This window comes from Borostomias antarcticus, assembly GCF_949987555.1.
Source record: "Borostomias antarcticus genome assembly, chromosome: 22".
NCBI lineage: Eukaryota > Metazoa > Chordata > Actinopteri > Stomiiformes > Stomiidae > Borostomias > Borostomias antarcticus.
This window is the reverse complement of record NC_140255.1, coordinates 7,852,614-7,863,696: the sequence shown is the minus strand read 5'-3', so window position 1 is coordinate 7,863,696 and position 11,083 is coordinate 7,852,614. Positions and strand designations below refer to the sequence as shown.

At 47.7% G+C, this 11,083-nt stretch overlaps 1 protein-coding gene across 1 annotated transcript in view; it reads left to right on the top strand.

Annotated features, from left to right (window-relative positions):
• ntn2 (netrin 2) overlaps positions 1-11,083 on the top strand; it is a gene marked incomplete at both ends in the record, with an annotated part of 62,755 nt that overhangs the window by 30,466 nt on the left and 21,206 nt on the right. The window contains 1 exon segment of the mRNA XM_084456618.1: positions 635-823. Within this exon segment, the coding sequence (XP_084312744.1) occupies positions 635-823 (189 nt within the window).

Sequence of the window (11,083 nt, the reverse complement as noted above, 5' to 3'; positions counted from 1 at the left end):
CCCACAGATCAGTACACTTCCCTGGGCCTGGAAGTGATGGATCTCATCTTGGAGAATGGAGAAACTATTTTCATGATAATAAGGGGATTCTGATGGGGGGATAAATAAATAATTTCACTTTTTTTTTTATTGAGTGTACCAGGTTTTTATTGAGCTGTTGAGTTTTTATTGAGCTATTGAGTGTACCAGGTTTACTTTGTACCAAATCAGCATTCCTCCTGAATCCCTGCCCTGGGTTACTCCATTTTGGTGGACAGGAGCACGATCTCCCTATAGCCTGAGGGACAACCAGTGAACATGTCTCCTCTACTCCAGGTCTCCTGCAAAATAATTACATCTGCATCTCCTGAGTCTCTGGTGAAGTCTGAGGTCTTGCTCTTCAGGCCAAAAGCAGAGGACCTCAGACCCTGAACATTCCAACATGAAATAATACATGATTTAGAGTTCATTTAGCTTAATAAAGATGCACAAAAAGTTGCATTACATTAATATGAGATAAACTGGTAAATGTATTGATTAATTTGAGAACATTAAATATATGGGGTTGCAATTTATTAATGAGATCATTTCAACCCTTTTACTTGTGTTAACTTGACTCTCTCTCTCTCTCTCCCTCTCTCTCTCTCTCTCATAGCGTGTAACTGTAACCTGCACGCCCGGCGCTGTCGTTTCAACATGGAGCTGTACAAGCTGTCGGGGAGGAAGAGCGGAGGGGTGTGCATGAACTGCCGCCACAACACGGCGGGACGCCACTGTCACTACTGCAAGGAGGGCTTCTACAGGGACATGGCCAGACCCATCACCCACCGACGAGCCTGCAAAGGTACACACACACACACACACACACACAAGGAGGGCTTCTACAGGGACATGGCCAGACCCATCACCCACCGACGAGCCTGCAAAGGTACACACACACACACACACACACACATACACACACAAGGAGGGCTTCTACAGGGACATGGCCAGGCCCATCACCCACCGACGAGCCTGCAAAGGTACACACACACACACACACACACACACACACACACACACACACAAGGAGGGCTTCTACAGGGACATGGCCAGGCCCATCACCCACCGACGAGCCTGCAAAGGTACACACACACACACACACACACACACACACACACTCACACACACACACACACACACACACACACACACAGACAGACACGCACACACAGACACAGACACACACACACACACACACACACACACACACACACACACACACACACACACAAGGAGGGCTTCTACAGAGACATGGCCAGGCCTATCACCCACTGATGCACACACACACCCACTGACCCTGAAAAGGTACACACACACACACACACACACACACACACAGACAGACAGACACACACACATACACAGACACACAGACACACACACAAAAACACACAGACACGCGCATGTTTTTTTCATTAGTTTAAATTTTTACGTCGTTTTAACGTTTTGTTTTCAATTTCAGTTTAGTTTTAATTAGTTTTTAAAGCAGGCTTGCTAGTTTAGTTTAGTTTTTATTTTGTGAAAATGCTTAGTTTTAGTTTAGTATTTATTAGTTTCAGTATAAAGTTGTTTTCACACCAAAAAGCGAATACGAAACGCGAAAATAAATCAAGAATTTCGCCTAATTAATTTCCGCGGCCAAACCTTTCACACCAAGTGCAGTACGAAAAATAGCGTTCCATGCATTCCAAACAGAATTTGCGGGAAAATAAAATAAATTAATGTCAATCATTTTCATTCAGTAATCACGAGGCAGATGCTCCGCCGACCACTTGTGCACCTAGGCTACTTTTACTTCAAAGTGTCACAAATCAAATTCTATTCAGCGCTTCAATGTTGCATAGGCCTATTGACTGGTTACATGCAACGCATGTGACAAGGACAGAAGTCAGAAATGAAGGACAATGTCTGGGGCAGGGTTGAACAACTTGGGACAGGTGACGGTGAGTAGCGATAAATGTACTAACCCACTAAGCTAATGTTAACCATAGCTAACGTTAATGGCCTAATGTTAGCTGTCGACGTTGTTGTAACAGTCTGATTTCGCTATAGGCTAACGTTATCAGAAACCTTCGTGGTAATTTCGTGGTGGGCCATTTACCGCGTACCAGGCCAGTAAGCGCGCCAGACCACCGGGAAACCTCCCGGTGCTCCCGATGGCCACCCCGCCCCTGGGGGTGCGCTTTCAAAGCATGCCGTGATGGAAGGTTTCACGGCACCAGAAGGGTGCTGAGCAGTGGCATTTTTATATGTAAAAATATACAGGAAAACTACAGTAGCCAAGGCTACTGATGTATTTTAACACATCAACAAAGGCCAATAATTTGAGGTTACATTTCGACTGATGACGACATTTCCGCGGTTTTGTATGTGTGGGCTAATTTGATTGCTTAATTTTTCACTTGGTCTTGATTTTGGTAACCCAGAATCATTTTACCTGGCTTTGTGAATGACGAGCTAGTAAGACAGCTGTCACGTGGACTCTATTTTCACGAGGCCTGTAGGGGGCAACAGAGCACTACCAAAACAGTAAACACGGATGAAAGTGAAGCGATATGGCAGAATACAAGATGCATTTAAGTCAAAAACAGTTTGAAAGTCGATTTTCGTGCCTTCTTTCACTGAAAGAAGGCGCAAAAATCAAGTTTTATTTGGATTTGTATGGGTAAGCCAGACTTACCCTGGCTTATAGGAGCAATCGCCACTGCTCCAATCAATGCTGTCTGCTGCTATAGCTACGCTAACTGTAGCCTAGGGCAAGTTGGCCTCCAGCCTATTACAGAGTGGTCTACAAGTAGGCACGTTAGATCTAGACCGTCCAGGTTTATTAGGCTACATTAGGGACCTAATCATAGCTATTCTAACCCCATTTACTTGCCTAGGCCTACTTATATGAGCCGAGGGTAGGGTTATGACAGAGCTTATTGATCAACATAATAGTTGCGTGTAGGGTAAGGCCTATCGGACAACAGGCTGTGCTGTCAGCATGTTCGGCTTGCCGTCATTTGATTGTGACGTGCCTGTCAGGCCAGAGAAATCTGCAGAAAAATCAAAAATTTCGCGTTTGGTGTGAACAGACTAATTGAGAAATATGGGGGTTGATTTAATCTAGTTTTTTTTGCAAGAATATTTGCGTTTAGTGTGAAAATACCTTTAGTTTTTGTCTTTTTCCTTCTGCGCTAGCCTCGTGAGACTATCCTGATCTCACAAGCTCACGTTGTTTCACTCGTGCAAAACAAACCATCTGGCGCACGTTAGGTTACTTCTGCGCAGGGGCACAGCTAAAGAAAAAATGGAGGATAGATTTCATATCCACACAACATACTAGTATGAATGAAATTAAATTAAATGCCTATGTACATAATAAAGTTTTAGTTACATTAGTTATCTTTTTTTGTAAAGCCTAGTTTTTATTTGTATTTCAGTTAAATACAAGTAAGTTAACACCTAATTTTATTTTTTTTGTTAGTTTTTGTTAACTATAATAACCTTGACACAGACACACACAGACACACACACAGACACACACACACACAGACACACACACACATAGACACACACACAGACACACACACACACATAGACACACACAGACACACACACACACACACACACACACACACACACACACACACACACACACACACACACACACACACACAACACACAATTATTACCACAGAGCCACAAGCCACACTAGATCAACAGTTGATTGAACGTTTTCTCACGGAAAAAGTGAGTGAGCTTGGATTCGAGGAATGTTTCAAATTCACGGTGAATATTTTTCCACCTCGTCTCATGGCGTTCCGCTCGCCGCAGAGCAGCTCCGTTCCCATGGCGCTCTGAGTAATATGCAAATCAGCCTACGGGGGGAGACACGTCTTTAATGCAGCGGATTCCAACGGGACGTCAGGGGTCGCCGGCTGAGATCTCCAAACAGAGGCGCCGACGCACAGTGGCGCGCGTTCCGAAGAGAGGCAACGCGGTGAGAGTCTCTCCTCTTGGGCCCGGTCCAGTGACCGGCTCGCTGCCAGAGTGAGAAGCCATGGGGGCGGAAACCCAACACTGCGGCAGACTCCCGAGAGCCTTTGAGCACGCCACCGCCACCCCTGCTCCAGATTACAGCCCAATTATGAAATCACGCCTCCGTGTGGCCGATATGAGCCGCTGGCTAGTAGGACTGCTGCTTATTTCACTGAGCAACTCAGCAAGTTCCAGGGAAACCTATAGGCTGCCTGTCGGTATAGCGGACGACTGCCCGTCCTCACGCTTCAGCAGGAGTTAAAAGCTGTTCAGGTTTGTGCCTGTGAGGACACAGGTACAGTATGTACAGTAAATCTGCCGCTGCCTGATACCACCAGCCGTGCTGGCGAACACTCCCAGCCGCGCGAGACTAGAATATTCCGCCTCTCGACTCCCAGCTGGGGGTGGGGGATGGAGGGGGGGGGGGGGGGGGGCAGGTGGGGGGGTGCTGCACACACAGGCGCCTCCGGGCTGCGTGGGATCTGGCCCTATCAAAGCCCACCAATCAGGCGTGCTGACTGCACCGCAGCGGTAAAAAGTATTTTATCCCCCCCCCCCTCTCCTCAGAGGGGCCAGATGTGACGGAAATGAAAACCCCCGTCAACATGGGCGGCTGGCAGCGTGATGGATCAGAGTGATCCAGAGGCCTTTTAGGACCTGTCTCTTTCTCTTTCCTTCTCCCTCACTCAATCTCTCCCTCTCTCTCTTTCTCCACCTTTCTGTAGACCGCCTCCCCTTGTTCTCCCTCCCTCCCTCCCTCCCTCCCTCCCTCCCTCCCTCCCTCGCTCCTCTCCTCCTCCTATCTCCTCTCGTCAGGGTAACGTATTTGCTTTTAAAGACCTGTCTCTTCCTCTCTCTCTGACGCTCACTCACCCTCTCTCTCGCTCCGCATGGTCCTTCTGCACATCCTCCTCTCTGATCTCTCTCACCTCCTCCTCCCCTTCCTCTTCCTCCTCCTCTTCCTCCTCCCCTTCCTCTTCCTCCTCCTCCTCTTCCTCTTCCTCCTCCTCCCCTTCCCCTCCTCTTCCTCCTCCTCCTCCCCTTCCCCTCCTCCTCCTCTTCCTCCTCCTCTTCCTCTTCCTGCTCTTCCCCTTCCCCTTCCTCTTCCTCCTCCTCTTCCTCCTCTTCCTCCTCCTGCTCCTCCTCTTCCTCCTCCTCCTCCTCTTCCTCTTAGTATAGTATATCCTGTAGTGTCGTAGTATATCCTGTCTAGAGAGAGACGTAGTATATCCTGTCTAGAGAGACGTAGTATATCCTGTCTAGAAAGAGACGTAGTATATCCTGTCTAGAGAGAGACGTATATCCTGTCTAGAGAGAGACATAGTATATATTGTCTAGAGAGACGTAGTATATCCTGTCTAGAGAGACATAGTATATCCTGTCTAGAGAGACGTAGTACATCCTGTCTAGAGAGAGACGTAGTGTATCCTGTCTAGAGAGACGTAGTACATCCTGTCTACAGAAAGACGTAGTACATCCTGTCTAGAGAGATGTAGTATATCCTGTCTAGAGAGACGTAGTATATCCTGTCTAGAGAGACATAGTATATCCTGTCTAGAGAGACGTAGAATATCCTATCTAGAGAGAGACGTAGTATATCCTGTCTAGAGAGAGACATAGTGTATCCTGTCTAGAGAGAGACGTAGTATATCCTGTCTAGAGAGACGTAGTATATCCTGTCTAGAGAGAGACATAGTGTATCCTGTCTAGAGAGACATAGTATATCCTGTCTAGAGAGATGTAGTGTATCCTGTCTAGAGAGATATCCTGTCTAGAGAGAGACGTAGTGTATCCTCTCTAGAGAGAGACGTAGTGTATCCTGTCTAGACAGACATAGTATATCCTGTCTAGAGAGAGACGTAGTATTTCCTGTCTAGAAAGACGTAGTATATCCTGTCTAGAGAGACGTAGTGTATCCTGTCTAGAGAGACGTAGTATATCCTGTCTAGAGAGAGATCTAGTATATCCTGTCTAGAGAGATGTAGTATATCCTGTCTAGAGAGACGTAGTATATCCTGTCTAGAGAGAGACGTAGTATATCCTGTCTAGAGAGAGACTTAGTATATCCTGTCTAGAGAGACGTAGTATATCCTGTCTAGAGAGAGACGTAGTGTATCCTCTCTAGAGAGAGATGTAGTGTATCCTGTCTAGAGAGGCGTAGTATATTCTGTCTAGAGAGAGACGTAGTATTTCCTGTCTAGAGAGACGTAGTATATCCCGTCTAGAGAGACGTAGTATATTCTGTCTAGAGAGAGACGTAGTGTATCCTGTCTAGAGAGACATAGTATATTCTGTCTAGAGAGAGACGTAGTATATCCTGTCTAGAGAGAGACGTAGTGTATCCTGTCTAGAGAGAGACGTAGTATATCCTGTCTAGAGAGAGACGTAGTGTATCCTGTCTAGAGAGAGACGTAGTGTATCCTGTCTAGAGAGAGACGTAGTATATCCTGTCTAGAGAGAGACATAGTGTATCCTGTCTAGAGAGACATAGTATATTCTGTCTAGAGAGAGACGTAGTATATCCTGTCTAGAGAGAGACGTAGTGTATCCTGTCTAGAGAGAGACGTAGTGTATCCTGTCTAGAGTAGTTTCTCTTCCTCCTCCTCCCCTTCCCCTCCTCTTCCTCTTCCTGCTCTTCCCCTTCCTCTTCCTCTTCCTCCTCCTTCCCCTCCTCTTCCTCTTCCCCCTCCTCCCCTTCCCCTCCTCTTCCTCTTCCTCCTCCTCCCCTTCCCCTCCTCCTCCTCCTCTTCCTCCTCCTCCTCTTCCTGCTCTTCCCCTTCCTCCTCCTCTTCCTCCTCTTCCTCCTCCTGCTCCTCCTCTTCCTCTTCCTCCTCCTCCTCCTCCTCTTCCTCTTAGTATAGTATATCCTGTAGTGTCGTAGTATATCCTGTCTAGAGAGAGACGTAGTATATCCTGTCTAGAGAGACATAGTATATCCTGTCTAGAGAGAGATGTAGTATATCCTATCTAGAGAGACGTAGTATATCCTGTCTAGAGAGACGTAGTATATCCTGTCTAGAAAGAGACGTAGTATATCCTGTCTAGAGAGAGACATAGTGTATCCTGTCTAGAGAGAGACGTAGTATATCCTGTCTAGAGAGACGTAGTATATCCTGTCTAGAGAGAGACATAGTGTATCCTGTTTAGAGAGACATAGTATGTCCTGTCTAGAGAGACGTAGTGTATCCTGTCTAGAGAGAGACGTAGTGTATCCTGTCTAGAGAGACATAGTATATTCTGTCTAGAGAGAGACGTAGTATATCCTGTCTAGAGAGACGTAGTGTATCCTGTCTAGAGTAGTTTCTCTTCCTCCTCCTCCCCTTCCCCTCCTCATCCTCTTCCTGCTCTTCCCCTTCCTCTTCCTCCTCCTCCCCTTCCCCTCCTCCTCCTCCTCCTCCTCTTCCTCCTCCTCCTCTTCCTGCTCTTCCCCTTCCCCTTCCTCTTCCTCCTCCTCCTCCTCTTCCTCTTCCTCTTTCCCTCCTGCTCCTCCTCTTCCTCCTCCTCCTCCTCCTCTTCCTCTTAGTATAGTATATCCTGTAGTGTCGTAGTATATCCTGTCTAGAGAGAGACGTAGTATATCCTGTCTAGAGATACGTAGTGTATCCTGTCTAGAGAGACGTAGTATATCCTGTCTAGAAAGAGACGTAGTATATCCTGTCTAGAGAGAGACGTATATCCTGTCTAGAGAGAGACATAGTATATCCTGTCTAGAGAGACGTAGTATATCCTGTCTAGAGAGACATAGTATATCCTGTCTAGAGAGACGTAGTACATCCTGTCTAGAGAGACGTAGTACATCATGTCTACAGAGAGACGTAGTGTATCCTGTCTAGAGAATTGTAGTATATCCTGTCTAGAGAGAGACGTAGTATATCCTGTCTAGAGAGAGACGTAGTATATCCTGTCTAGAGAGACGTAGAATATCCTATCTAGAGAGAGACGTAGTATATCCTGTCTAGAGAGAGACATAGTGTATCCTGTCTAGAGAGAGACGTAGTATATCCTGTCTAGAGAGACGTAGTATATCCTGTCTAGAGAGAGACATAGTGTATCCTGTCTAGAGAGACATAGTATATCCTGTCTAGAGAGACGTAGTGTATCCTGTCTAGAGATATATCCTGTCTAGAGAGAGACGTAGTGTATCCTCTCTAGAGAGAGACATAGTGTATCCTGTCTAGAGAGAGACGTAGTATTTCCTGTCTAGAAAGACGTAGTATATCCTGTCTAGAGAGACGTAGTGTATCCTGTCTAGAGAGAGACGTAGTATATCCTGTCTAGAGAGAGACGTAGTATATCCTGTCTAGAGAGAGACGTAGTGTATCCTGTCTAGAGAGAGACATAGTATATCCTGTCTAGAGAGAGACGTAGTACATCCTGTCTAGAGAGATGTAGTATATCCTGTCTAGAGAGAGACATAGTATATCCTGTCTAGAGAGAGACGTAGTACATCCTGTCTAGAGAGACGTAGTATATCCTGTCTAGAGAGAGACGTAGTGTATCCTGTCTAGAGAGAGACGTAGTATATCCTGTCTAGAGAGACGTAGTATATCCTGTCTAGAGAGAGACGTAGTATATCCTGTCTAGAGAGAGACGTAGTGTATCCTGTCTAGAGAGACATAGTATATTCTGTCTAGAGAGAGACGTAGTATATCCTGTCTAGAGAGAGACGTAGTGTATCCTGTCTAGAGAGAGACGTAGTGTATCCTGTCTAGAGTAGTTTCTCTGCAGACTCAAACATTACGTTGTATCTCTGCGCTCCGCAAACTACATAATAGAGTCTGTGCCACTTTGGTGCCCAAGCTGGTGTTTTGAGGGCGTGTCGACGGTTCAAAATTGAAAGAGTGACAGGTCGTAGCATCAAATGAGAGATGCTAGCCCAGGCTAGAGGGACGGGGCATATCTATGGGTTGGAACGCCTTATTGTGAAAGTCGTTACTGATTGGTCTCGCCAGTATTCCGGCGCTACCAATGAATGGCCAGTATTTGAACACCAGATTTTTGTCCCAGACCCATAAAGAGATCTACAGCATTGCAGTAACGTAGTTAGCTTAGCCTACGTAGTATATCAGCAAAAGAACTCTCATGAGTCTGGCGCTGAGACTGTGTCTAGAGAGAGAGACGTACATCCTGTCTGCCATGCAGAGAGAGACGTAGTATATCCTGTCTGCTTGTGACAGGGCCGGGCAGGGGTCGGGGGTCAGGCTGGCTGAAGGGGGCCAGTGTCACTTCTGAGAGGGAGAAACGGCAATAAAATACAGGTGTTTCCAGAACCAGGGAGGAGGCTGGGGGGGTCTAGGGGGTTCGGGGAGGAACGTCTGCTTCCAATCACGGCTCCTCGACGGAGGGGTGTCCATGTCAAGCACGCAGAGTATGGAGTGTGGACCTGCACTACACATGGGCATGGGTGCGCGTGCACACACCCACACACGCACACACACACACACACACACATACGCATACGCATACGCATACGCAGACACACACACACACACACACATACGCACACACACACACATACTGTACACATGCACACACGCACATGCAAGCACACGCGCACACACACACACACACACACACACATACACTTAAAGGATTGCCAGTTTAATAGACAGGCAAGGCACCTTGATGATTCAGGTGATTTAGCATCTTATCCCATCGGCTGGCAGTTACACCTGGCTACCTACACACACACACACACACACACACACACACACACACACACACACACACACACACACACGCACTGGGTAATACTCCCCTCTTCCACCCACCTATACCCCCCAGTCCCCTTGGCCTCTTCCCCAGCTCCGAGAGCTCTCTGTGGGGCTCCCGGCTCCCGCTCGCCTGGGCAGTGCCTGGTGCCTCTCTCCACCACAGCATCACGCCGCTCGGAGCATAAACAGAGGGAAAACAGAAGAAACATGGCGGCCGTCAGTCACCGGGCCGGGCTGTAACGAGGCCGGCCCGGACACAAGGTCCTCAGCTCACTGGGTTTCATGTGGCTCCAAGTATTCCTGGTCTTGGCATCTGTTGACCACGATGAAAGGCGATGAAAAGAATTCAAATGCAGGCCACAGGGCACGCTACGCCAACGCACGCCACATCTGGTCTGAGTGACATGTTCATCGTTACCCGAGGAACACGTCAGATGATTACGCTCTCCAGGCTTTCGGATATGTATTGGGTTCACAGATCAAAAGTGTTGACCAGGCCAAGAGAACATTTTCTTCAAGTTGAAGGGTCGTCATTCTTTACTTCTCGTGATCTTTGCAATCTCAAGCATCCGAAGCAACACACGCAAACACTGTCACACAAACACACACCCACGCACACACCCACACACACACCCACGCCATGTCACACACGCTAACTCAAGCAGACACAGAGCGCTGGTAATCAGTTTAGCGCGTACAAATGGCCGTCCAAAAGACTACAAATCCCAAGGCGGAGGCTGTCACGGCTTCAGTCGCACAGGCTTGGAAAGTCATCACCCTCCGAGGACATTTTTACAGCTTCTTAACGGGCCCAAGCCCTCGCACATAAAACTTCAGACAGATGGTGTGAGGAGAGCGGGGGAGAGAGGAGAAGGGCTGGGGGAGACGGGGGGGGAGGGGGATCTGATACGGTTCTCCTGTTTACCCCCCACCCCCCAAAAAAAGACAACAACAGCCATCTTAACATCTTCAACAACCAAAACCCACAAACCAGTACGACCACCAGTACTCTTATCAGTACCTGTAGCCGGTACGGCCATCGTCGAACGTCTTGCCTCGCTAACAATGCTACAGCCGCGTAGTGGCTAAATGGGTGTTTACCTACTGTAACTATAGCTCCTGAGCGCTTGACGGGCAGACGCTAGCTCCTTTGTTCTTAGATCAATCAGTTCAACTATGGATTAGTTGGGAAATTGAACTGTTGGACTTGTCTGGGCATGTAGCACGCAGACCCCTAGCCCTGCCCCAGACTGGCACCAGAGAGATCCAATGACAGCAGCTGTTCAGAGCAGTGTCCCCGCCCTGCTGGTCACCCCTGACTGGGG